Source organism: Heteronotia binoei, chromosome 5, assembly GCF_032191835.1.
Source record: "Heteronotia binoei isolate CCM8104 ecotype False Entrance Well chromosome 5, APGP_CSIRO_Hbin_v1, whole genome shotgun sequence".
Lineage (NCBI taxonomy): Eukaryota > Metazoa > Chordata > Lepidosauria > Squamata > Gekkonidae > Heteronotia > Heteronotia binoei.
Window position 1 is genome coordinate 84,017,337 of NC_083227.1, and position 22,288 is coordinate 84,039,624.

Consider the following 22,288-nt stretch of genomic DNA (forward strand, 5'->3'; position numbering starts at 1 on the left):
CTTATGCCGCGATGAACCCCTGAGTCTTCAGAATGCCCCTACAGCTATTGTTTCCGTGAATACAGTGAAAACGTTTTCAGTTGAAAGTTAGTGTGGAAAAACTTAAATTGCAGGCAGCGAATAACAATGTTAGCTATGGTACCATGTGACCGTGGTCTTTTTCTACCTTTACGAGGACAGAAATACAAAAAAACCCCTATCTTTCTCTACATTCATCTTCATTTTGCCTGCAGTCAACATGCTTACCCCTTTGGAACAAATCGCCTAAAATCTGTTAGCTAAATGGGGGCGAGTATCTGCTCCATGTGGAGTGATCTACTGAAGACTCTGGGGGAAATTCTTTCACTTTCTGAATATATGCATATCCATTGTTTCACAAAAGAAGAGAGATACTTGTGTCTGCAATTTACTTATTCTCACATTTTTACAATTGTGGGAATGCATACATTACAAAGACAGATTTGTAATTTACAAAAATGAATAGTCTTACTTTTATGGTATCTTATAGACTAACAAATGTTATTACAATGTACATTTTTGTGGGTTAGACCCAGTGTTCCCTCTAAGCTGCAGAGTTCTGTGAGCAAAAATTCTACTTTGTGAGCTACTGGCATTAAAGTTGTGAGCTACTGCATAGTGTGCTGTGGGGCCATTTTTCCTGAGCTAAGACAAAAATGTGTGATCTGGAGGCTAAAAATCTGTGAGCTAGCTCACGCTAACTCATCTTAGAGGGAACACTGGACCCTACCTGCAAGGATGCATAATGTTTATGCCAAAATGAAATGTGATTAAACTTTTAAGTTTAAGGTGTCACAAAACTCCAGGTTATTTTATTGCAACAGACTAGACAAGTATTCTCATGTATTGCATGCACTTCCATTTAACATACAGTTACGTGGTCAAAATGGAGTCTCTTGGTAAAGGCTTAGTCCTTCATGGCTTGAGAGAAAGTGGCTAAGAGCAACTAACTGCTTCTTCCTGGTGGTCAGAGTATAATCACTTCTTGCTCATCACCTTGTGGATCACCCTTCTGTTCAAAGGGAAGGGATACTTTATCCCCTTTGGCAATTTAAATGCTGTATTCCCAGTCATGATTCTTTATGTGGGTTGTGAGCTGGTATATCTTTGTTCTTTCTAGGCCAGAGCCATTCACATGTCCATGGGTTGACTCCTCTTGAGACTGGTAGGGTTGCCAGGTCTGTGTTGGAAAATATCTGGAGACTTTGAGGTGGATCTGGGAGAGGGCAGTCCATCCTTCATAGCAGCCATTTTCTTCAGGGGAGCTGACCTTTTCCTGCTGGAGATCAGCTGTAAAAGGGGGAGATGTCCAGCCCCCCTCCCCCAGCAGCTGGCAACTGTAGCTGGGAATGACTCATCCCACTAGTCATTTCCCTGAGAGATGCTTCCTTACCATTATCCTGTAGTGTAGATCCAATTACAGTGAACTCTGAATGGAAATTCTGGGGTTTGTGGCATTTCTTCATATGACCAAAACTTTAATTGTATTGACAATAAATCAATATGAAATGCTGTCTTGTTTCTTAATTTTCTGCTGACACAAAGTCTATACTTATTCACAGCTTGCCTCATCACAGTTTGATTTATTTTGCATTCACTCTAAAAGATAATGGAGTCTGTCAGAGTTTAGAAAAATTATGTCTAATTTTTTTCTCTTGCTATTTCAGTTGCTAGGCACTTTACTAAATTTATACTTTTTGCACAGTGGGTCAGGAATTACTATGTATGATTTTAATGATAAACAATTCAAGCACTATCACTAAATATTGTTCATTTTGTAAGGTGCTTGCCCAAGAAACTTTCTGAAGATCAGATTTCCATATGTTTATTATTTCATTACATATAGGCATTTCAGTTTTCACAACAGCTAGATGACAGCTCCAATTCTTACTTCTTATATAGTGTTTCAGTAAGTGGCATTTGTAATACAGCTCTTTCCCCTTGTGGTCACCCTGCCTCATTTTATGAAGAGGTCTAGTTCACCTGTGTGTGCGTGAAGTTACCCCCAGTCATTTTCAGGAAATGTTTCTTCCTTGTCTTTTGATGTGCTTTCCTCAAACAAGTTACCTCCAAGCTGGGAGGGATCTTTGGGACCAATCATAAGGGGGGTGGGACTAGCTCCCAAATTCTCATGAAACCTGAATTATCCATCCCCCCCCCCCTTTTTCATTACTGGTTTTTAGGGCTCCAGGCAGGAATATTAAAAATCAGCTGGCCTCGCATCTGCAACCACTTGGCCAAATGGAGAAATCCCCCCACCAAAATCTATTACCATATACTTGAATACCTTCCTTCATGGAAGCAACTCAAGCCTTTTATGACAGGGTTTCCTAAGGCAAACAGCTTCCCACTGATTGCCACAGTAGACTTATGAAACAGAATAACATTTCTGTCAATGAAAATAGACATGAATCTACAACTCAGCCTTGTTCCATGATCTGATTTCAAAATTTCAATCCCAAGAGAGAAGGGGAAAAAAATATGAGATGATGTTCTCCAAGGAACCCAAGTAAACTTTCTGCCTCTACTTTGTGACAGAGATTTTCATACAGTCAAAGGATACTATAGGCAAACTTGCCCAGTCAAGTGGCAGAGATGAATGGAAAATCCGTTTCTTTTATTAACTGAAAAAGTACATCCCCCAAACAAGCAAAATATATTCAATACTTGGAAGAGTTTTTCCCTTGGTAGGAATTGTTGCCTGAAGTAGGGTTGCCAATCCCCAGGTGGGGGCAGGGGATCCCTGGTTTGGAGGCCCTCCCCCCGCTTCAGGGTCGTCAGAAAGTGGGGGAAGGGGAGGGAAATATCTGCTGGGAACTCTTTTATTCCCTAGGGAGATTTATTCCCATAGAAAATAATGGAGAATTGATCTGTGGGTATCTGGGGGGGCTGTTTTTTTAGGTAGAGGCACCAAAATTTCCGTAAAGCATCTAGTGCTTCTCCACAAAATACCCCCAAGTTTCAAAAAGATTGGACCAGGGGGTTCAATTCTATGAGCCCCCCAAAAAGGTGCCCCTACCCTTCATTATTTCCTATGGAAGGAAGGCATTGAAAAGGTGTGCCGTACCTTTAAATGTGATGGCCAGAACTCCCTTTGGAGTTCAATTATGCTTGTCATAGCCTTGATCTTGGCTCCACCCCCAATGTCTCCTGGCCCCACCCCAAAGTCTCCTGGCTCCACCCCCAAAGTCTCCAGATATTTCTTGAATTGGACTTGGCAGCCCTAGCCTTAAGTAGGTTCAGAGGATTAGAAGATATTTTGCCTCCAAGGTCCAGATTCACAATTCCTCCAGAGTTTGTTCAGACTTCTACATACTAAACCTCTAGTCTTCCCAGTTTTTCAAGCACTTGATAGGTAGCTTCTGTCCAGTAAATTCACAGAGTTATTGACTTTTACCAACAAAAACAGCAGTTCAGCCAATCAGCTCAAAATGTACTAGACCGTTTTCTACTTGAGAGATGATCTCACTGGTTACATTTTAGTGTTCAGCAGGGCCTATGAAGACAAAGAAAATGGATTCTGTTTTTTTTTTTTCCTTGAAAGTACTTCACGTTATCTGAATATCCCTTTGGCTTGCTGTTCACCATCCAAAGTGCACCATCTCTGACAAGTTGGATATAGAGTCTTCCACAGCATGTTCTGTAATCTTTCTTATGCCCATCAGAGGAAATACCAAGATTCATGCAAAGTGCTTGTCTCAGAAAAGATCTTCTCTGTTCATTGTCCTCTGGGTATATCTCACATCCCTAATTGATGTTGTGGGGGAAAATGAAACCTACAAATTCTATGGGTGGAATAAAAATCTCAATAGGTTGATTTTATGCCAGACTGTTATTCTGTAGTTTTAGCAGTGCAGTTGGATCTTACAGACAAAACTGGGTTATTATTAAGATTTTGGGGAAGGGATGTAGTTTTTGATTGTTGCTACCCTTTCTGCTGATGCACTTGGATTTGTTACTATTAATTTTAATTTTTTAATTGAGTCAGTGTGGGGTACTGATTAGTGGTTAGAACAGGGGTTCTCAACATGACAGCACTTTTCCTGACACCCACCAAATGTTTTTGAAAGCAGTTGAGGCCAGGTGGGCTCTAGCACAACTGGGCTTCTATTTGACTACTGGTGATCTGATTGGCTGTGAAGATTAAAATAATGTTTGTTTCAGAGCAGCTACCTCATAGTGTTCTATTCTTTCTCTCTCCTCTTTCCCACTGTATTTCTAAACTATCCTTCTCCCCTTCACTTGGGCTTCTTCTCTGTATGTGGGCTCTGCCTTCTGGAGCAGCTATTTTGTGGACAGCTCCAGCTCCTGTGGCAACTGCAGCTATTTTGTCCTGGTGCCCCCCATGTCAGAATAAAGGTTCCCATGGGCTCAAAAAAGGCTGGGGACTTCTGTGTTAGGGTGTTGGTCTAGGATCTGGGAGATTCAGATTCAAATCACTACTCTGCTGTGAAGCTTGTGTGATACCTTGGGCTAGTCACACTCTCTCAGCCTAACCTACCTCACAGGGAAATTATGAAGATAAAATGAAAGAGTAAAGAAGCATGTATGCCAACCTGAGCTCTTTAAAGGAATGGTGGGGTAAAAATATACTAAATACATTGCTTATATTTATTATTTTCATATGTTATTCTTTTTTATTATGTAAGCTACCAGAGAACAGCTGAATGTGTGTTTAATATATAAATAAAAGTACAGGCAACTAGCATAGCAGTCTTTGCAAGAACTCTACAAAGCAGGAAGTGGGGAGGGTTAAAGGCAGAGAATGAGTGGCTTGTCTAAAGCAATCTAGAGAATTCACAGCAAAGTTAACATTTGAACTTGGGTAATACTAGTCTACAGCTCAGCCATTATACTACTACATCAGCAGTGGGGTCGTTTTAACAAAGGCATCTTATGATAATACAAGTAATGGAAAGCATGCAGTGGCCTGGCATTGAGAGGGAGAACATTCTTAACACAAAAAATAGGGGATGACCATTTCAAGCTAGAATATGAAGAGTGTAGTGAATATTCAATGCAGAGAAGACTAACAATGCAATCCTAAACAGATTAACACCTTTCTAAGGGCACTGACTTCAACAGATTTAGAGGGGTCTAACTCTAGTTATGATTGCACTATAAAAGACAATTGTGATGGAATAAAGAGATTCACTGAACCAGTTATAGAGGAACAAGACAAGAGAAAAGTGTGGAAATAACAAGGAACTCACACGTAAATGCATGAGATTTGGGGGATTATTCAGGAATATAATTTTCAATAAATGAAACCAAAACAAAAAACCGCTTACTGTGGCAGTTTGTGGCAAGTTTCCTCCTTGTTTCCTAGTGACATAAGTAACAGCATCATGCACTGATGCAAAAAGGTGGTGCTTGGTGATGGTTTCACTGAAGAAGTTGCCTCTTTCCAGCTCTGTAATGACGGAAGCTGTGGAGAGATGAACAAGTCATAGCCACAGAAAGATGTGTTTTCAGGTGCTGGCTGACATGACCACTTTGAACCCTGACCTCTAACTAGGCAAACCAGTGAAGGCCAAAATCCATCTATCAACTACACTTCCTTTGACCTAAGGAGTTTTCTTCCACTTTTCTGTCTTCAGCAGTGGCCAACTAGATGCTTCCGAGGGCAGGTTAAAATGCCCATGCGTGTTTACTTAATGATAGTAATAATGTTCATGCTGGGATCCATGATTGCCTATGATGCCACACTAGTATATGGACTGAAGAGAATTCTCAGCGATGCACAGGAACTTACACTCAATATCTCCTGCATGTTAAAGCTTAGGTTCAAACAGCATCCATCCCATTGAGGTGGATCCAACTATCCTCCAAGAAGCCTTCCTTTAGCCTAAGGAGTATTCCTCCAATGTAGGTGGCTCTTCCTCAAATGGAAGAGCCATTTAAGTTGGAGGACATTTTCTTAGGCTAGAGGAAAGGCTTCAAAGTTTGCTGGGTAGGATGGCAGCAGGGTCCACCCCAATATTTTTAAACAGGATTTATTTCCATGCACCCTCCAGGCTTAAGTTGTACTTTGTTTGTGCCACTGTATCTAATATAATTAGGGTTGCCAAATCTGGGCTGAGAAATTTCTGGAGTTTTTTAGGGAGGTGGGGGGGGAGTGGATGGACCCTGTATCACACAGTGGCCAAAAATCCATCCCATGCATAATCTTGTAAACCTCTATCATGTCACCCCGCAGTCGACGTTTCTCCAAGCTAAAGAGCCCCAAGTGTTTTAACCTTTCTTCATAGGGAAAGTGTTCCAAACCTGAAATCAATGGTTTGGGCTTGGTTTAGGGAGGGCCTCATCAGAGTATAATGCCACAGAGTCCACCCTCCAAAGCAGCTATTTTTTCCAGGTGGACTGATCTCTCTTTGCTGGAGATAAGTTGTAATTCTGGGAGATCTCTAGGCCCCATCGTGAAGTTGGCACATCTGATATATGATCCTATATAGAATTACTCTAGTTCAAGCCCATTAATTTCAATACACTTTTGCATAGGACTGAATGTTAATCACTGACTGACTGTGTCATCAACAGTAAGGACTGAATGTTAATCACTGACTGACTGTGTCATCAACAGTAGGTTTTAAAGATAAAATGACAGAGAATGCTACTGTGGATGAAAAAGAGAAAGGCCAATTTGAAAGGAAAGCAGGCAAGAAGAACCAGGCTCAGAGTCCAGAGGTGCACACACACACACAAAATTGAGGCAATGAACATTCTCAGGTGATGGCTTATTTACTGCTTCTTGATTGAACACAATGTTCTAGGGCTCCTTACCATGGCAACCCACAAGATACACGTCTACTTCAATCTCTCGGAAGTCTCTAAATATCTGCCAAAGACAACAAACAGCTGAGTCAAGAAACTGCAGAAATGCAGACAACTTTCTTGCCCATCCAGTCAGGGGGGAAATGTGAAAATAGTCCCACAGCACCCACATTATTCCCATAGATTCTTTGATCCATCTGTTCCTTGAAGTCAGCTATTGCCTCTTTAAGTAATGTCCAGATAATTGTCTATCATATTTTTATTTTGCTCTTCCTTCATGGAGCTCAATGCAGCATACATGATTCTCTTCCATTTTATTCACACAACAACCCTGTGAAATATGTTATGCAGAGAGAGAATGACTGGCCCAAGGTTATCCAGTGAGCTTCCAAATGAGCAGGGATGTGAACCTGGGTTTCCCTTATTCTAGTCCAACCATTGCATCACACCAACATTCTCTGTCTAAGAAAAGGTGGGGAAAATGTCTTGTTTGTATCTGACCATCTTGGCTCAATGAAGTATGAACATACCAGTGATTTCCACTACAGATGGAGTGTTTTTTAGCAAATAGAGGGAGCCAGAGGGAGTCAATGGGAAGGCTTAAATAAGCAGGTCTGAAGGGGATGGCAAAAGATGAGATGGCTAGACAGCGTTACTGATGTAACTAACATGAATTTGAGCAGATTTCGGAGGATGGTGGAAGACATGAGGGCCTGGTATGTCTTTGTCCATGGGGTCGCAAAGAGTCAGACTCGACTGTGTGACTGAACAACAACAACTATTACTTTGAGGTCACAGTCCCAAAGTAATTTTGATCCTTCCTGGAGACATCTTGGATATCTAGCTGGCAATAGTGCTGATACAACAGTGAGTAGGCATCTGAAAGCTTCTCCTCTATATAGCTGTACCCTGTAACAAACTGACAACTCTTCCTTTGGGTTTCATGTGGAGCAACTATGAGTTGTTCTTTCCCTCTTGTTGTCCCTTACATTTTTTAAAGTCTTTATACAGACAGTGTCCACAAAGTTGACAGGACTGAAGTCAAGGATGAGAGAGTGCAGAGGAGGTTTTTCAAGCCCCAGAGATTCCAAGGTGGCTTTGTAACAAGGTTGTGGCTGGATGTTTATTTGGGGCTCCAAATCCTTTGCATTTCCATTACGCTCAGGCACTATTATGTCACCGCCATTGCAATCACCACCTGGCTCCTATGAGAAAGGGGAGAAAATGTCTAACTTGTGACAGTTTATTGAACCAATGATATTCCTCTCTGCTCTTATAATATCCCAGGAGATGGAGCTAGAGCCTAGGTCCATTTCTGATGGAAATGGTGACTTTTGTCTTTTTTTTCCTGTTATCTTACAACATGAGAGAATTTTACCTCAGTCTAGGGCCCAGTAACTTCCATTTTGCTCCTGGGAGGATCAATGTATTTGTCTGGTAGACAGATGTACAAGCTCTCCTTACAATTATAGTGTCAGTATCTCCTCTCTATGGAAGATGTGGAAAGTTGGGCAAGACACACAGAAGTGGACAATAGGAAGCCCAAATCAACTGTTCACCCTTTTCCCTCTTCAGTTTTGACATGGCAGTTATAAATAGAGGTAGTAATTAATGGTATAGAAACTCTGAGGTATTTTTACTAAGAGACAGCCAAGTGTTTTTTGTGACTGAAGCAAAAATCAAACGGTGCAAGCTGAAGAAAAAATATAACAACCCTCCCCAATAATACTAGGTTATTATGCCCTCATCAATGTTCATATTGAATACTATGGCAACCCTGAGTGCAGTTTTGGTTTGTTTTTTTTAAAATATGCAAGCTGATAAATACCTGTGACTTTGCTCCCATATCTATATCAACAAAACCAAGATTGTTGTTCCCAGAGTCACATTCATTTATGGCCTCAGGAACTATTTTCTGTTACCAAAACAAGAGCATGACACAAGTTAAAAAGGACCCATGATTATTTTGTCATATGACATTTCAAAAGACAAGGCAGGAGAGAGAACTGCAGAAGTTATTCCAGGGCTGATACAAGGCATCAGGCCGTCTTGTGTATTTTCTCTGATCGTCCTGCTAATAATGGTGTGTATCCTGTAGTCCACTTCACCAAACATAATTGCCGTTATGTTAGTGCATTTTTTTAAAAAAATGGTACACTGCTGTGCAAAGACAATTTTGTTATATCCAAACTAGGTATGTGCAAAAAAAAAAAATTGGTATTTTTCAGGTTCAGGTATATTGAACCTGAAAAAAAAAGGTATTTTCCAATATTCCTGAATCACAGTTTGGCATGGTATTCATATTCACTCATTTCCCCCCTCCATTATATCCTATGGGGACCATTAACTACATAAGGGGCCCCATAAGGTATAATGGAGCAAAAAAACTGAGTATAAAAAAGTTATAGTCAATGGTCCCCATAGGGTACAATGGAAATCAATCCAGGGATATCTGGAGTTTGTGGGTGTTTTTTTGAGGTAGAGGCACCAGATTTGCAGCCTAGCACACCCATGCCCAAGTTTCAAAAAGACTGGACACAGGGTCCAATTCTATGGGCCCCCAAAGATGGTGCCCCCATCCTCCATTGGCTTCAATGGCTTCAATGGAGGGTTTTAAAAAGTGTTTAAGAACATAAGAGAAGCCATGTTGGATCAGGCCAATGGCCCATCCAGTCCAACACTGTATCATACAGTGGCCAAAAATCCATCCCATGCATAATCTTGTAAACCTCTATCATGTCACCCCGCAGTCGACGTTTCTCCAAGCTAAAGAGCCCCAAGTGTTTTAACCTTTCTTCATAGGGAAAGTGTTCCAAACCTGAAATCATTCTAGTTGCCCTTTTCTGCACTTTTTCCAGTGCTATAATATCCTTTTTGAGGTACGGTGACCTCAAGGAATAAGGAATAAGGTATTTTTCAAATATTTTTCAGCTTGGATTTAGTTGAACACACACTCCTAATTCAAACAGCTAAATCCATTTATGCAAGACAAAGGAAAGGAAAGGTCCCCTGTGCAAGCACCAGTCGTTTCCGACTCTGGGGTGACGTTGCTTTCACAGTGTTTTCATGGCAGACTTTTTACGGGGTGGTTTGCCATTGCCTTCTCCAGTCATTTACACTTTCCCCCCAGCAAGCTGGGTACTCATTTTACTGACCTTGGAAGGATAGAAGGCTGAGTCAACGTGAGCCGGCTACTTGAAACCAGCTTCCACTGGGATCGAACTCAGGTCATGAGCAGAGCTTAGGACTGCAGTACTGCAGCTTTAACACTCTACGCCACGGGGCTCCTGATTTATGCAAGGCATAGTGCAAAAAATAATAATTATGATCCAAGCTTGTGTCTGCACACCTATTTCTTATTTAATAATGCATTTATACAACCAAATATGACTGTAGCAAATGGCTAGGGCTCATGGTTGTACGAGGACAGTGGCGTGTGCAGTGCTACCACTTGTCCAACAATCCTTGTAAATACCACTGTTTCAAAAGGTGTTTTCACACAATACATTAAAAATACTTTTTCACCTTTTCTCCACTGTATAATGGATTATGTGTGTCATATATTAACAATATTTACTTGTTCGCAAACAGCACAGGAGATGCTCAAAGGTGCCTTTGGTGCCATGCTCAAATATTAAGATGATAATCTAGACTGATTCTGCAGTAGCAGACACTTCGCCCTCAGGCTTCTGTTTTCCCCGGCTCAATGACTGATTTCCCACCGGTTGCTGCATAGTTGCATTTTGACCCTGTCTCCTTCTGATTTCCCCCACATTATCCTGATCTCTAAAAAAACAAGATCAGGAAAATGTGGGAGAAATTGGAAGGAGATGCAGGTCAAAATGTGGCTACACAGCAACTTTTGGGGAATTGATCAGTTGAGCCAGGGAAAGCAAAAACCCGAGGACGGAGCAACTGCCACTGTGGAATCAGTCCTAGACAGTTTTCCTTGTCTTTGTTCTATGATTATTTATGGACTAACCACATGTAGGAAACTTTACTTCCCTTCTCTCAAATATTTATACCTCAGAAGAGGAGAGGCTATATTTCTTCAAAATTCTCTGTACGGTTCTGGTCACCGCACCTCAAAAAAGATATTATAGCATTGGAAAAAGTGCAGAAAAGGGCAACTAGAATGATTAAAGGGTTGGAACACTTACCCTATCAAGAAAGATTAAAGAGCTTAGGGCTCTTTAGCTTGGAGAAATGACTGAGGGGTGACATGATAGAGGTTTACATGATTATGCATGGGATGGAGAAGGTAGAGAAAGAAGTACTTTTCTCCCTTTCTCACAATAAAAGAACTCATGGGCACTCAATGAAATTGTTGCTCACTTGAGTTAGAATGGATAAAAGGAAATACTTCTTCACTCAAGGAGTGATTAACACATGGAATTCACTGCCACAGGAGGTGGTGGAAGCTACAAGCACAGACAGCTTTCAGAGGGGATTGGATAAACCTATGGAGCAGAGGTCCATCCATGGTATTAGCCCCAAGGTATAGATGGAACTCTCTGTCTGAGGCAGTGATCCTCCGTATTTTTGGTGCTTGGGGGGGGGGGCAACAGTGGGAGGAATTCTAGTGTCCTGGTCCCACTGGTGAACTCCTGATGGCACCTGTTTTTTTGGCCATTGTGTGACAGAGTATTGGACTGGATGTGCCATTAGCCTGATCCAACATGGCTTCTCTTATGTTCTCTTAAAATATTTACTATACTTTCATTGTCCAAACCAAACCTTCCCTGGAATCTGTGTCCAGCATCAAGATTATCCAAATTTTATGTCATCCTACTATACTTCACAATGCTGGGCAGCACAGGGTTGCAGAAAATCTGTTCTGAGGTACTTTCAGATGTCACAAAAATGGTTCTAGATACTGAGGTATATATTTTTCATTTAGGATTCACATTATGCTAGGCTCTCTGCAGAATAGGAGCCCCACATGGAAATGAATTGTATAGTGTTGCACATGATTTATTAGACTATTGTAACACTCTACATGGGGCTGCCCTTGAGGATGGTTTGAAAATGTCAGTTGCAGCAAAATGCCACAGCCAGGGATCTTAACTCAGAACATATAAAACCAGTTCTGTCCCAGTTGCTTGTGTCAGATGGCTTTTGGTAGATGAATGATTCGTTATATGATGGAGAGATAAATAACATAGGTTGTGATGTGTTCCGTTTTTTACTATTTGATTTAAAAAAAAACCATTTTGATGTGTGAGGTTTTTTTCCCAGACATTTCTGGAATTTTTTAGAATTTCCTTGACTTTAAAGAATGTACTAATTTGAAACTTTGATGAAAAGTGGTATAAAATCCCTGCAACTAAAAATAAAGAACAGACTGAGGAATCTGCACAGGGCTACAATTTAAAAAAAATGAAGGCTACAAAAGAAAGATTTATGATATCACTAGATGCTAGACAGAAGGATGAACCTTATTCTTTTTGGCTTCTTTCTTCGCTTTCTTTTCCGCTTTCTTTTCTGCTTTCTTCTTCCTTTTAATGAGGTTATCCACATCAACACCACACTGCAAAAGACACAGCTATTTATGATCCAGAAGTTCTTGGCTTTTGAAAACTGTGGTTATGTCCCCAATGTGTTTCTTGAGAATAATATTAATAATTACAAGAGCCATGATCTAGAAGCCCTCTTCTTGCTGTGACCATTGGCCCAACTTGCGTGTGACCTTGGGGATCAGTGATTGAATCCTCAGACATGTACTCTGGATGCAAAAAGCAGCCCCAGTTGAATCAATATAAATAAAGACCATGGGCAAAGGAAGGAAGGATTTAACTGCATTTCTGCATTGTTGCCTTCCATGGAAACACACTGTTTGAAAATGCCCACCACCACAGATTGGCAGCATCATAATACAGCTCTATGTCACTGTCCAGGTTCAAATAGCAAAAAACCCTGTACTGTTAGGAGATTATCAATGCAGTTCAAAGACTATTTGTGTCTTTCTTCCAAATGGAATAAAGCCCAGATTCATTTCAGAAGCCATGCCACAAGAAATGAAGGGTTCTCAAGAGACTTCAGAACCATCTCACCTTCTTCTTTAGGGCCCCTGCGTAGAGTTCGGCATTAGCAAAATAAACTGTAGCAGAGGAGCGAAAAATTGTCACACCTGGGATCTTCTCAGCCTGGAAACAAAATATAGAGTGGAGTTAGGTGCTTGCCTTAAAACTGGCAGATCTGAGGCCAGATACTCATTCACTCACAGGGGGGCCTATTACAGGGGGGCCAAGAAAGCCATTTGGTCCTGGCTTCATATTTATGGGCTGTCTCAAATTTAAACTTTTGACATTATCTCCAAATGAGGTTATAAATACAATCACAGAGATACACTAGCAAGATTGAAAGATGACATTCATTATACACGTTTAAACTTATATCCCATTACCAGGCCATGCTACCTGTAGTGCACACTATGAATTAATATCCTCCTCCATTGGTGCTAATGAAGCTGGGAGGTACACCAGGATCACCAGCAGCAGAGGCCAGGATGAGAGACATGTCAGCCCCTGCCTTTCTCACTGTCACTGTAGGAAGCTTCAAAAAATGGAAGTGGTCCAGGCTTCTCTCAACCTCTGAGAGGCCCTGTTCAGTTGAGTGACCATGAGCAAGCCACTATCTTTCTTCACAGGTGTTTTCTGCGGATAAAATGGTATAACCAATGTATGATGTCCTTGTTACCCAAATAACCACCTATGCAGGGGGGGCTAAAACATGCAAAGTATCCTTTACACATGTAAGGCCCAACACTTATCACCTGGGCAATAAACTTTGGGGTCTTCTGCCTGTGTTTTTTGGGGTTCCAAATCAGGACAGCACTCCAAAAGAATGAGGGAGAAAATAGCTCTTAAATGAGAAAAATCTTTATTCTCCTAAAAAGATACAGAATGTAAAATGGAATGGCAAGAATAGCAAAACGAGACAGCAAAACAGTCGTATACAATAAAACCTTTGCAATAAGCCTACCTGCCTAGGAGCTATGGGGGTGAGGGGGGGGGACCTGGAGAAAAGTAGACCAGTTAACAGTAAGGCAAGTAGGGAGAAGTGTTTTGAGGAATAAAAGAGAGAAAGAATGCATACAAGCCTAATACTGAAAAGAACATACTGGTTAGAGTCCAGTCCAGGAGTGGGTGATGAAAAGCAGGCCGAGGGATGAAGTCCCAAAATTCAGAGGGAGAAGTTCAGTGATTTCAGCCAAAGATTGGGGGCCCAGAAAGTGAACCAATCGCAAGGTTGGGAAAGCAGGCTTGGGTCCAAAAGGCACATAGGAGGTCTGGAGGCAGATTTTTATACAGCCTTAATAATTTTGGCAAAGTAGTAGTGACTTTGCTGGAATTAAACTTTGAACAAAAACTGGAAATCTTATTGAGGCCTAATTTGAAAAGGCTTAATTTGAAAATATCTGCTAAAGTTTTCCTGTGAAGGGAGTTTGGATGATAGGATTAATGACTGAGCTATAAAATGAAGCTGGGATGAGCTACAGAATGAAGTTAAGATGTCAGTGATATGTACTGAGGCTGACCTGTCTGGGGCAGGGTTGGAAGTTCTGCCTAGGAGCTTGATTGAGAGCCAAACTGCACATTATGAAGAAGAAGACATTGGATTTATATTCCGGCCTCCACTCAAGAGTCTCAGAGCGGCTCACAATCTCCTTTACCTTCCTCCCCAACAACAGACACACTGTGAGGTGGGTGGGGCTGAGAGGACTCTCACAGCAGCTGCCCTTTCAAGGACAACCTCTGCTAGAGCTATGGCTGACCCAAGGCCATGCCAGCAGGTGCAAGTGGAGGAGTGGGGAATCAAACCTGGTTCTCCGAGCCCCAGGTAAGAGTCCGCAGACTTAACCACTACACCAAACTGGCTCTCTATGGTGGCACAGGTCCAACCCATGCCTGTCAATGTCATTTTAGGAGGAAAATTAGCCATATAAAACTTGCTGCAAGGGCTTGATCCTGATTGGGCCCATGCTGCAGTAGCACTACGAGCTCTCATCACTATTCCATGCCTTTCTAAATGCGGAAACAGCAATCAGGGGCTGTTTAGGAACTTGAAAATAAGTGTGGGGGGATTGTCTGGGGCTACTGCAGCACAGATTGGGCCCCTATAGGGATTTTTTAAATGACTACATTTCCCTCTAAAATAGCGTCAACATAAAAAAGCTTTAGAGGCTTCAGACAAAAGGCCTTTTATCAGTATACTCCATAGAGTATTCCAGCTGGTGAGCTACTCTGTTTTCAGGGTGCCCATAGAAATTCCTGCCAGTTTCTGGGGGACCCAATTGAATATCAAGAGGAATATTTTATCCAGGCCTCTGGTGGTCTAAACAGAGGATCTTTAGGGGTTAATAATGATGGCATCCCTATAGCAGATTCTTTTAGGTGTCACCCTCAGCTTCTTGGAGACAGGGTGGGACAGAAATTTGACAAGGAAATAATTAGTAGAGAATGGTATAAACGAAAGAAAAGTTTTTGAACCATGATGTAACTTTTGAGTGGCTGAGTATCTGGATTCCTAACAGTATTTGAAGGAATATGTTGTTATGATGATGATAGATAAGAGAGTGCCGAGGCAGATTTAAAACCTTTTGTTGTCGAGACTGCTGTTGTTAGGGTCATTCTCCTCTCCTGGCTTGGCCCACAAGAGGAAAGTACTCCATTTTGCGTGAGTCAATGGAAAAACATCATTTTATATACAGCTTTTCCCACAGTTATCTCCCTCAGTCACTTTCATATTACACTTTTACCTTGTCATACTCAGCTACATCTTTGTAAATGCCCGTCTTGGACACTTGCCCCAAGAGGGAATACTGGGCCCTTGGGGAACATAGAAAAAGAAAAAGGGTTAGCAAAGGCTCTTTCAGTCTTATTAGCAAGGAAAATATTTGTTCTCCTTTATTTCAAATGATGAGAGACCTACCAACAGTATAGGGTTGCCAAGTCCAACCCCAGAAATATCTGGGGACTTTGGGGGTGGAGCCAGGAGACTTTGGGGGTGGAGCCAGGAGACACTGGGGTGGAGCTAGGGGGAGGGGGGAAACGGCGCCGGGGAGCGTGGCGAGCTGCCCCACAGCTGCCGCCTCTTCTCCGCTCGCCGTGGCTGCTCTTCCGAGATGGGCTCAGGCTGAGCCCATCTCGGAGGAGCAGCCACGGCGAGCAGAGAAGAGGCAGCCATGGTGCGGTGGCCTCGCCCGCTCCGCCTCTGGGGTGGAAGAGGAGGGGGGCTGGAGGCGGGCCGGGGGCGTGGCGAGCCGCAAGTCCAGGTCTTAGAAGGGCCCAGATTCACAGCTCGCCATGCTCCTGGCCTGCCTCGCCCTTCCCTTCTCTGGTTTTGCCTGCTCCTCCGAGATGGGCTCAGCCTGGGCCCATCTCGGAGGAGCAGCTGCGGTGGGTGGGGAGGGGGCGGCAGTGGCGCCCAGGATCGGGCGGCTCGCCATGCTCCCCGGTGCTGTTTCCCCCTCCCCCCACTTCCGTTTTTTTGGGGAGCGGGGGAAGAGGGTGGAAACCCTGGAGTCCCCCGCCAGGGCGGGAGGGTTGGGAAGCTTACAACAGTATGACATTTGTATTGGTGTGATGTTACCGTCATACCACAGCACAAGAACAAATAACAGCCTTACAAACGCACACACTGTCATAATACACAACCACTACCTGTTTGTAAATGATGTGCTGTGTGAATGGGTTTACCAACGTATATAAGTTGGAACCAATTTATGGTGACCTTAGCAAGGGGCTTTCAATGCAAGTGAGAAGCAAGGGTGCCTTCTCTGCAGAGTCTTCCTTGGTGGTCTCCCTTCCAAGTACCAACCCTGTTCAGCTTCCAAGATCTGATGAGATCAGGCTATACCATACTACCTTCTCTCCTGTGGATGGGTTTACTTGCTAATAATACAACACCATGGGATAGATCAGAACTTTTGCCTTACGACCAGAATCCTACTGCATGTTTTCCATTAACTAAATTGTCCTGTAGAAGGATGTTATCTAGGGAGACTGAGGATGAAGCATTTCCACATGAAACAGTAACTTATGTAACTCCTTTGAGATAAGAATTAGCGAAAGTTTGCTTGACGTCTGCTAGAAGAAAGGAGATATACCAATTTTCTTGGGATTTTTGGGTGAACAGGTATAATAAAGAGATATCTAACATCATCATAGAAGGGAGAGTACAACAGCACATGTCCAGTTATTCCAGTTTCCCTGGTAGCACAAAGGCATAAGTGCTCATGAAGTGGCACACCATGGTGTCTCCTGATAGCATTACTGCCCTCTGTAATCATTCATTGGTTTTATTGCTCAGCATTCTGTACAGGCTCCTTCCTCTAGCTGTATTGCTCTCCTACACTTACTCCAGTTATAAGAACTGGATATAGGGCTGTGGCGCTCAAGGAGACATTTAATTTCACTACGTTTGCAGCACAACTCTTGACTAAGTGGTACACAGATGTTCTCATTCTTTCTTCTGCCACCCTGGTTGTTCTCATAGTCTTTTTTATCCCTCTAAACCCAAAGGAATACTCACATCTGGGTCCTGAAGACAACAGTGATAAGTGAAAAGACCACAGCGACCCCCAGTCCCATGTCAAGGTTTAGCACAATGGTGGCTATGAAGGTTACAAGCCAGATCAGCTGAGAGGGGAAAGGAAAACAACCAGATAGGAAAGATGTCACATGTGGTTACAGTAAAATGCCAGAGAAGCCCAGAAGCTCGCAGGACTTGAGGGAAACTCATTGAACTATGCTGCAGATACATCTTGAGCTAGATTAGCTACTTGTTATACCAGGGCTGCCAGAGCACTGTGTGTGCTGCTGGTGCCCACAGTACTGAATACTAGAATTTAGGCCTATATTTGGACCTGCACAGTGCAGACTGGGTCATCTGTTTAGGGTCGCCAGCTTGCAGGTAGAGGCTTGAGGTCTCCTGGAATTGCAATGGATTTCCAGACTAGAGATCAGTACCACAGGAGAAAATGGCAGCTTTAGAGGGTGGCCTCTGTATGAGATTGCCAGGTCTCCCCTGGCCACTGGAAGGAGAAGATGGGGGTGGGGTGGCCAGATCTAGGTTGGGAAACTCCTGGAGATTTGGGAATAAAGCCAGGGGAGGACAGGGACCTCAATGGCATGCAATGCCATACAGTTCACCCTCCATAGCATCAATTGTCTCCAGGGGACCTGAACTGTAATTCCATGGGATCACCAGGTCCCATCTGGAGGCTGGCATCCCTAATATAGCATCTCACTACTGCTGAACTCCCTCCCGAGACTTTGCCCTCCCCAGACTTTATCGCCAAATTGCCAGGAATTTCCCAACATGAGTTTTTAGGCATCCTTATCCTCCTGCCAAACCTGAGTAATCATCCAAGGTGCAAAAGATGGTCTGATTTGCACCATGTAGATGTAGAGGCCCTATTTGCATGAGATCTTACAGTGATGATGATGATGATGATGATATTGGATTTATATCCTGCCCTCCACTCTGAATCTCAGAGTGGCTTACAATCTCCTTTACCTTCCTCCCCCACAAAAGACACCCTGTGAGGTGAGTGGGACTGAGAGGACTCTCACAGCAGCTGCCCTTTCAAGGACAACCTCTGCCAGAGCTATGGCTGACCCAAGGCCATTCCAGCAGGTGCAAGTGGAGGAGTGGGGAATCAAACCCTGTTCTCCCAGAAAAGAGTCTGCACACTTAACCACTACACCAAACAGTGCTGTACTGCTCCCTGTGGCAACTATATTTCACATATGCTATATGAAGATCCTGGATGCAGCACACACACATGGGAGTATTCTAGGTTTCTGTACAGGCTCTGGCTCAGGCAATGCAACCTGGGCCTTCCTCACAGGACTCTGAAGACTAAAGCAAGTACAGATGCCTGTAGGACACAGCTACAATTCTGGCACTGATGCTTCCTGGGGCAAATGATCAGTCTCTGGAATAACAAATGAGACAATATTCCAGTAAATCTCAATTATTTACCAACCAGGAGAGCAGAGACCATATATTTGAATGCTCCACCTAATAGTAAAACAACCACTCACATAGACAACTGTCATGTTGAAATTGTGTGGTTATTTCCTTGTCATTCTAGTGGTCTAATATCCCTGGGGGGCAGTACTCAACCATACAGTATCTGTCAGTTCTGTCATGTGAGCAAAATTAAGCAATTCTGTGGATTATGTACCTCACCTGTTAGTACTAGAATGAGGACAGCAAATAATCTGGCTCCCCTCCATTCCTGTTCCCACCCTCTTTTCCTTACCAAGTCAACAAAGTTGGATCTCCAAAGTTCAGGAATATCTTTGAACTGTTTGAACATGCCCTTCAGATTAGCAAGAATAATGACAGCTAAAATGGCCTGGGAAAGAAACATAAAAAAGGAGGATTTAGGACATGAGCCCTAAAGACTTAAATACCCAAGTATGATAGCAATTATTTCTCAGATAATAACAAAACAGCCTTCATTTAATTTTAAAGGAAGACCTTTGATCTTAGAGGAGGAAAACTCTATGAGAGATATTTATCTGTTAACGTATTTATAGACTACCTTTGCCTATATAAAGAAATAGGCTGCTGTTGTTTTACAGAGGCTATATGAGATTGTGATGGCTCACATAATGGGCCCACTTTCACTAATCCTCCCAACAAATAAAACAAAGACAGAATGCTAAACATACTTTGGGAAGTTCATAGAAAAGCTCCCCAATCTTCAAGATGGTCGCAAGGATGATAAGGCAAGAGACCAACCCAGCCACCTGTAGACAAGAAAATAGAGATAACTGAGTACAGGGAGGAAGGCAAAAAATTGAACCTGCAGAGGTCACATGTGTTCCTCTATGACAGGGGTGACCAACAGTAGCTCTCCAGGTGTTTTTTGCCTACAACTCCCATCAGCCCCAGCCAGCATGGCCAATGGCTGGGGCTGATGGGAGTTGTAGGCAAAAAACATCTGGAGAGCTACTGTTGGCCACCCCTGCTCTATGACTTTTAGCTACTTCCTAAGTGAGCTCTCTGCAATAACACGCTGATGCTCAGGGCTTTTTCCGACTGGCTTGGTGCCAAGGGGTGTGGCTTAATATGGAAATGAGGTCCTGCTGAGTTTTTCCTACAAAAAAGCCCTGTGTGAAACAATGATGATGTCAGGGGATGTGGCCTAATATGCAAATGAGTTCCTGCTGGGCTTTTTCTACAAAGAAAGCCCTGCTGATGCTTACCAGTTTGATTGGCAAATAATGGTCAAGCAAACACTCTTATGGATATGGAATGGTGTAGTACAGCCTGATCTCATCAGATCTCAGAAACTAAGCAGGGCCAGTACTTGGATGGGAAACTACCACCTTTGCTTAATCATTTGCCTTGACAACCCTTTGGGGTTGCCATAAGTTTGCTGCAACTTGATGGCATTTTACACACACACACACACACACACACTGACACATTCCCTCACCCTGACCTCCCCTATATGCTGACATCTGCTTTTACCAGGAAAAAATACATGTCTATCTGCGACTTACCTGGCTATGGCCTCCTGTGCTCTCCTGCACTAGGGAACGAGACATAGAGCAGCTGATGCTGTAGCACTGGAAGAAGGCACCCACAAAGTTACTGAGCCCCAATGCTATCAGCTCCTGCAAGAGATTTTACATTGAGAAGGCATGAGAGTTTGTATAAGTCTGTTCATCCAAGTTCCAAGGCCTGGATCTCCCAGAGAAGAACAAGCCCAAAACAGAACCAGATAGCCACTTATCAAATAGTAAATCAAATGAAAATTCCAACACACAAAGTACATGGATGTCATACAGAGCAGCATTTGTAAATCAATCCACATTAGATCTAAGAAAAAATACTACTCAGCTGCAGTTTTAATTATAGCTTTATAATACTAGACAAAGAAAACAAATGATCTATAATGAATGAAGCTTCATGAATGGAGTGAATAATAAATACAGTGTTGTGATACCGTCAGCCTTCAACTATAAGACAGAAGTCCAACAACTCCCAACTTTACAGTCACTCAAAGGACTGTGTAAACATGACAGGAGGGATATAACCATATTTGCTGCTCCCCTCTGAACTGCCATGTGTTCTGTTCTGCATAATCCCTACATATATATAACCTATCCAGGTATGCCTCTCTCTATGCAATTGGGAAACAGGTTTCTGGTTGCACAGTGAGAACCCTACAGACATACCTTTAATAGACTCTGTATAGACAATCAAATCAACACTTGGAGGACAGGAGTGGGAACAAAATTTGTTGATTCCCTCTTCCTTGCTGTCAACAAAATATTTCTCCACAATCCTGATCGCTGCACTGCTTGCATTTCCAGTGCTGACTCACACTGATTTGGCAAAATGCTACTCATACTTTACTCATGAGTTTCTGATAACCAAGCACAGACTAAAACACAATAAATGTCATATACTATTTAGCCTCTGTAGGCAGCCTATTTATGTGAATAGAAATGTCTCTCTTAAGTTCTTGCCTAGAGTGTCTCCACCACTGGTCTGTAGCTTTCCCCTTTTATTCTATGAAGTGAAAAGAGCAACAGAAGGAAGGACTTTTTACCTGGTTGCTGTCCACTGTATAGCCATGCTTGAGGGCAAAGATTTTGCCAAGTGAGATACAAATGACATAACCAACCATAGCTATGGCAAAAGAATTGCCTACAACCTTCCCAAAATAGCTTCCATTGGGGACTTCAGGGGGTCTCATTCTGTAATGAAAGAGAAAGCCCAGCTGCAACAAGCAATTTCTTCTTCAGATATAGCAGAAGATAAGACAAGCCTAAAAAGGAGAAGCCCAGTGCCCACAGTAAGGCTCATTCCATATGTGTACTTCACATTGGATATACAATCATGTTACCATGTTTCTAATTTTTCGTTCTGCAACCCATATTCTCCATGTCAAGGTCCATGTTGGGGTTTCCGCAGCTTTTCTGTGTTTTTCCCCCAGAGCACTTATAGGGCAATTTTATTTTCAAGCCAATTTGAAGTTGGCTTGCTCACATGTGTGAAACGCTGGAACTGGTACTTTTTGTAGCATGATCTATGCACCCATTGAACATTATCCATGGTACCCATGCACCCTTCTTTCTTTTCCAACCCCCTTCCCCTTCACTCTGCCCTCTCCTCTCTGGTCATAATAGTTTTTTGTTATAATGGGAGATTGCATTAATGCATGCCTAAGGGTTATTATTTTTAGATTATGTATGTGATAATCCAGTAATGCTTTTTTAAGGCAAGTATTTGACAGTTTTTAATTATTCTTATTTGGATTACTTTAATTTTCCCCCTGTGATCTCTGAGCCTGCCCTTAAGTCATCTCTTTACTTGCATTGTACCAATGCCATTGATTGAGGAAGAATCGCACTGCTACAGCACCAACCCCAAATCAGACTTTTCCCTGCCGCCACTGTGGCCGGATCTGCCTGTCCCGCATTGGTCTTGTCAGCCACCAGCGAGCCTGCAGCAGACGTGGACT

The 22,288-nt window shown here is 42.7% G+C and overlaps 1 protein-coding gene across 1 annotated transcript in view; it reads right to left on the reverse strand.

Annotated features, from left to right (window-relative positions):
• Window positions 1-3,385: 3,385 nt before the first annotated feature.
• The window catches only part of SLC26A6 (solute carrier family 26 member 6), a 34,438-nt gene continuing 15,535 nt past the window's right edge, over window positions 3,386-22,288 (reverse strand). The window contains exons 9-21 of the mRNA XM_060239716.1: window positions 21,374-21,521; window positions 20,319-20,432; window positions 19,482-19,559; window positions 19,067-19,162; window positions 17,329-17,435; window positions 15,554-15,623; window positions 12,846-12,938; window positions 12,230-12,322; window positions 8,621-8,707; window positions 7,782-7,997; window positions 6,802-6,856; window positions 5,310-5,446; window positions 3,386-3,514 (exon numbers count right to left, since the gene is read on the reverse strand). Coding sequence (XP_060095699.1) covers window positions 3,491-3,514; window positions 5,310-5,446; window positions 6,802-6,856; window positions 7,782-7,997; window positions 8,621-8,707; window positions 12,230-12,322; window positions 12,846-12,938; window positions 15,554-15,623; window positions 17,329-17,435; window positions 19,067-19,162; window positions 19,482-19,559; window positions 20,319-20,432; window positions 21,374-21,521 — 1,318 coding nt within the window. The 3' untranslated portion in view covers window positions 3,386-3,490. The remainder of the gene's footprint in view (window positions 3,515-5,309; window positions 5,447-6,801; window positions 6,857-7,781; window positions 7,998-8,620; window positions 8,708-12,229; window positions 12,323-12,845; window positions 12,939-15,553; window positions 15,624-17,328; window positions 17,436-19,066; window positions 19,163-19,481; window positions 19,560-20,318; window positions 20,433-21,373; window positions 21,522-22,288) is intronic.